This window comes from Egretta garzetta, unplaced genomic scaffold, assembly GCF_000687185.1.
Source record: "Egretta garzetta isolate BGI_Z169 unplaced genomic scaffold, ASM68718v1 scaffold801, whole genome shotgun sequence".
Classification (NCBI taxonomy): domain Eukaryota; kingdom Metazoa; phylum Chordata; class Aves; order Pelecaniformes; family Ardeidae; genus Egretta; species Egretta garzetta.
In genome coordinates, this window is record NW_009258657.1 from 25677 (window position 1) to 31070 (window position 5394).

Sequence of the window (5394 nt, forward strand, 5' to 3'; positions counted from 1 at the left end):
GTGCTGTGGGGTGGTAGAGAACATCTCTCCCTGTGGGGTGGTAGAGAACATCTCTCCCCAAGGCAGGCTTTGATCGTCCACCTGGGAGTGTGTAAGGAATGCATAATTTGGGATAAAGAGGAACTTTGTGGTGGTTTTCTGAGTCACAGAATCGCAAGGGTTGGAAGGGACCTCGTCCAGGCAGTCAGACACCGTGGTGATGAGCAAGACTTGAGGTCAAGCCAGGAGCACAAGTCATGGTCAGGTCTGGAGATGATAAGAAGGATGAGACACGATCCAGTCCCCTCCAAGCGTGTCTGTGGTGAGGAGGGAGGTGCAGAGCCCTGGTGCTGAGATGCTCCCGGGGCCCATACATGGTGGTGTTCTGCTGGTCCCACGGCTCCTCTGAGCAGCTCCACGGAGCTGGGTCCTTGCTGCCTTTGCAGGGTGCTGGGCTGGCATCGCTTCCAGCTGCTTTGTGGGAGCCCGAGGTGGGGCTGGAAGTCTGGGGCTGAGCTGGGGACCGAGCTGACCCCTCCTGTGTGGGATGGTCCAAGCTGGACCCCCTTGGATGAGACAGACATGGAAATACACGGGTTTGGATTGTCTTTAACGTTCATATTTCTGCTAGGGCAGTCTGCTGTCTTAGCAGAGGTGGTAGGTGACGAGGTGGAGCAGGCTATAGGGGTTGTAAGGGTCCTCTCCAACAGCTACCGGGTCTGCGTGTGCCTTCTGGCCGGAAGGGCGGGTGGGAAGCTCTGCTGTAAACACGCCTCACACAGCTGGAACCTCTCCGAGGCGAGCGCCCGTTTCCTAAGGAAATTCCAGCCTGGTGATTCCTAATTCAGCCTGACAGCCGTGAGCAGGGAGGATAGGGCTGGCGATCAGCCAGGCTCCAGCCCTCCCTCAGGCCGGAATGAGGTCTAGGTGCTTTGGGAGCGCCCAGAGAACCAAAACAAACCACAAAAAAACCAAACCACCTAAACCTGTCTGTCTTTCACGCCTCTTTTCCGTGCAGATTTTGGCTGGAGGTCTCCAGCTCAACTCTTACCTCTCTGTGTTCATATGGGTGAAAATATGTCAGTGGAAGGACACTCTAGGTCTGACTGTTTTCCGTAGAGCTGTCGGGAAGGGCGTATGGACAATTTGGCTGGCATCGGGTCTTCCGGACCCAGTGTCCAAGCTGTTGCTTTGTGTAGGTTTTTATCATCACCTGGAAGTTTGGTTAGAGCAGGAGATTTGTCCAAGGCTCCCAGCTGGTAGCGTCTCCCCTGCGTGTGGTGCTGCTGGCAGTGCTTGGTTGCTGATCTTCCCCCATGCCCCCACCCTGCCAGCAGTAAAGCACCTTGTGATGGCTGTGGGAAGTCTCCGCCTGAGAGGGACCTGCAGAGGTACTTCTGGCTGGAGGGGGGATGCTGGCGGCTTCGGCGTGTGTATGCTCAATGAACTTGCCTGCATGAGACTTCTTCCTCAGGTTTCCAAATGAAATCATAGAGGATTTAAAGGTAGAAAACACCTCTTATTTCCTCTGTTGCTTCCAACAACATACCCTGCAGCAGACCTCCTTTTAGCCAAGATTGCAGATTGATGGTTGGGTGTGAGAGCTGCGGGCTTTGTCTTGGGCTGAAGCTGATTATCCCCTCCCATGGCTGAGCTGAGTACATTATAAACAGCTAAACCACACAACAAATTAACACTCAGAGGCTGAACCAAGTGGCAAAACATCAAGCCTGAACTGTGTACCAATAAGTTAGGAGACCTGCTTAATTCTTGTTGGGCTTAGAGACATCCTCACTTTATCTCAAGGACTGTGTAATTAGAAAGCCTCCTTTGAATTTTATCTGCAGTGCACACTGGATCTAATCCTTTGCTCTCTGTGTTTCTTTTCTTTCCCCAGAACCATGTGAGGGACATTGCTGGGGCACAGGACACGCGCGGGGAACGTGAAATTTGCCTTTCCCAGGATGGATCAGAGGAAGAACTGGCCTCGGGTACCAGACTCCGATGGCTGGTCAGTGGCTTTTCTCTGTCTCTTCCTGGCATCGCTCTCCCGCAGTGTGTCCACCAATGCCTTGTTCAGCACTTTCCACTCTGAGAATCGGGACTGGACGTTCAACCACCTGACTGTCCACCAAGGCACCGGAGCAGTCTACGTTGGTGCTATCAACAGGGTTTACAAGCTTTCGGGTAACCTGACCATTTTGGTGGCTCATAAAACTGGTCCTGAGGAGGACAATAAATCCTGCTACCCGCCCCTCATCGTCCAACCGTGCAGCGAGATCCTCACTCTCACCAACAATGTCAACAAGCTGCTGATCATTGACTACTCAGAGAACCGGCTGCTGGCTTGTGGCAGTCTCTACCAGGGGGTCTGCAAGCTGCTGCGCCTGGATGACCTTTTCATCTTGGTAGAGCCCTCACACAAAAAGGAGCACTACCTCTCCAGCGTCAACAAGACAGGCACAATGTATGGTGTGATCGTGCGCTCGGAAGGTGAGGATGGGAAGCTCTTCATTGGCACAGCGGTGGATGGGAAGCAGGATTATTTCCCCACCCTCTCCAGCCGCAAACTTCCCCGGGACCCAGAGTCATCAGCAATGTTGGATTATGAGCTCCATAGTGACTTTGTCTCATCCCTCATCAAAATCCCCTCAGATACCTTGGCCCTTGTTTCGCACTTTGACATCTTCTACATCTATGGTTTTGCCAGCGGCAACTTTGTCTATTTTTTGACTGTCCAGCCAGAGACCCCAGAGGGTGTCTCCATCAACTCCGCCAGCGATCTCTTTTACACATCTCGCATCGTCCGTCTCTGCAAAGACGACCCCAAATTCCACTCCTATGTGTCTCTGCCCTTTGGCTGCGTCAAGGGGGACACGGAGTACCGCCTCCTGCAAGCCGCGTACCTCTCCAAGCCAGGAGATGTGCTGGCCAAGTCCCTCAATATCACGGCCCAGGAGGATGTCCTCTTTGCCATTTTCTCCAAGGGACAGAAGCAGTACCATCAGCCGCCTGACGACTCTGCACTCTGCGTCTTCCCCATTCGCACCATCAATGCTCAGATCAAGGACCGCCTGCAGTCCTGCTACCAGGGGGAAGGCAACCTGGAGCTCAACTGGCTGCTGGGGAAAGATGTCCAGTGCACTAAAGCGGTAAGGATGCTCCAGCTGGTGCCCGTGATAGCCCTCGAGAGCCAGTATCAATGCCTGGCCCTGTGGCACACGAGCTTGCAGAGTAGGATCAGTCTTTCTGTGCCTCGGTTTCCCTGAACAACAAACAGACATAGTAGTCCTTTTCCTCTCTAATCCCTGTTGTTATCAGACAGTGATGGCAATGAAAAGATGGGGTGTCATAGAATCATAGAATCACAGAATGGTTTGGGTGGGAAGGGACCCTTAGAGGTCACCCAGCCCAACCCCCCTGCAGGAGCAGGGACACCTTGAACCACATCAGGTTGCTCACAGCCCCGGCCAACCTGGCCTGGAATGTTCCCAGGGATGGGGCCTCCACCCCGTCTCGGGGCAACCCCTGCCAGGGTTTAAAGCCATCCCCCCTTGTCCTGTCCCAGCTGGCCCTACTAAAAAGCTTGTCCCCCCCTTTCCTCTGGGCCCCCTTGAAGCCCTGACCGGCCGCACTCAGCTCTGCCCGCAGCCTTCTCTTCTCCAGGCTGAACACCCCCAACTCTCCCAGCCTGGCCCCATAGCAGAGGGGCTCCAGCCCTCGGAGCATTTTAGTAGCCCATTTTAGGTAACGTTAAGGCAGACGAATAAAGGTGTGCCACTTGCTGGAAGTGTTTGCTGTCCCCAATCCAGGGCTCTGGAAGCTGGAGGAAGGCTCTCCCCCACCCCTGAGCAGGAGGGTGGTATCAACAAACGCGTTAAGGCAGACGAATAAAGGTGTGCAACTTGCTGGAAGTGTTTGCTGTCCCCAGTCCAGGGCTCTGGAAGCTGGAGGAAGGCTCTCGCCCACCCCTGAGCAGGAGGGTGGTATCAACAAACAAGATAAATACAAAGGACAGTTGTGTCTTTTGTATTTTTATTCAGCTGATTTCTTTAATCTTGATTCACATGCAGATTGTTCCCAGGCTGACTTGGGAATCCCTGGGGCCTTCTTTTGCCAAGCATATTAAGTTTGGCTGCTGGAAAGAGCGAAACGTGGGTTAAATGAGATGAAAGAAGGAAGGCAAAGAGAAGCTTGAGCACTGGCTTGCATGGGGAGAGTCATCCCATCGCAGTTGCCACTAGATGTGCCCGAGCACTTGGTGGTTAATGACCTTTGTGGAAAATAAGTGGATCGCCATCGGTGCGATGGCGAGTGGCCACCCACGTCACCACCCCACCACCCACGCCGTGTAGGAATTCACTCGAGCAATCTCAGCTAATATGGCTTAATAATACTTGTTGGCAGAATGATTTTCCTTTACTCGTGGCACGTGGTGTACCAGGGGGAAGCCAGCGTCCGTATTGCCTGAGTTGTAGGAAGGAAACTGAGGCACAGAGAGGCGGCTCACATGGGGCAGGTTTAACTCTGCCCTGGAGCTGGGCTGCTTGTGCCAGGCGGAGGTGGCTGCTCCCGACAGCGCCAGCCTGTCCTCTCGTGGGGTGGGATCAGCCGTGTCCGGCTGTCCTCTGGCTGGTGACCGACCCAGGCCTGTCCCGCACCATGCGCGGCAGTGCCAGTGCTGCTGCCAGCTGTCGGCAGCGGGGCTTGTGTGGCCTTCAAGGGAAAAGCCTTTGCTGATGTGGGGGTGCTGAGCACCTTTCTGCTTCTGCTGCTCGGCACCTCTGGAAATTAGGTCATGAGGAGGTGAAATGAATGGAGGAGAGAGCTCCCGCATGGCCATGCAGCGGGGCTAAGCCCCTGAGAACCCTAGCAGATTTAGAAAATTAGTGGAATAGAATAGAATAGAATCGTCCAGGTTGGAAAAGCCCTTTAAGATCATCAAGCCCAACCGTTTCCCTAACCCTGCCATCCCACCACTAAACCCTGGCCCTAAGCACCTCGTCTGCCCTTCTTTTAAATCCCTCCAGGGATGGGGACTCGACCACCTCCCTGGGCAGCCCCTTCCAGCGCCTGACAGCCCTTTCTGTGAAGAAATTTTTCCTAATGTCTAACCTGAAGTGTCTGTTGGACTTAGGGTTCCTCCTCAGCCCTGCCCAAACACATTTTGCACCAGCAGCAGAGTGTCCTGGCCCCGGGCAGTGAAGGGAAGGAGCCATCGCAGGAGGTGGCTGAGGCTGGCAGGGTCCCTGGGTGGGGGGGTGGCGGTGGCTCCCACCCTGCTGTCGGCACCGCTGTCTCCCCTCCGCGTGAGCCCGGGTGTGCGGGGCTGCCCCGTGCTTTGCGTTTCACTCACAGCTGCCCAAACCCTCCTCTTCCCAGCCAGTCCCCATTGATGACAACTTCTGCGGGCTC

At 54.7% G+C, this 5394-nt stretch overlaps 1 protein-coding gene across 1 annotated transcript in view; it reads left to right on the forward strand.

Annotated features, from left to right (window-relative positions):
* Positions 1-1918: 1918 nt before the first annotated feature.
* Positions 1919-5394, forward strand: part of LOC104134736 (plexin-A2) — a gene marked incomplete at its 3' end in the record, with an annotated part of 94208 nt that continues 90732 nt past the window's right edge. Inside the window, 2 exon segments of the mRNA XM_009648317.2 lie at positions 1919-3131; positions 5362-5393. Of these exon segments, the coding sequence (XP_009646612.1) occupies positions 1944-3131; positions 5362-5393 (1220 nt within the window).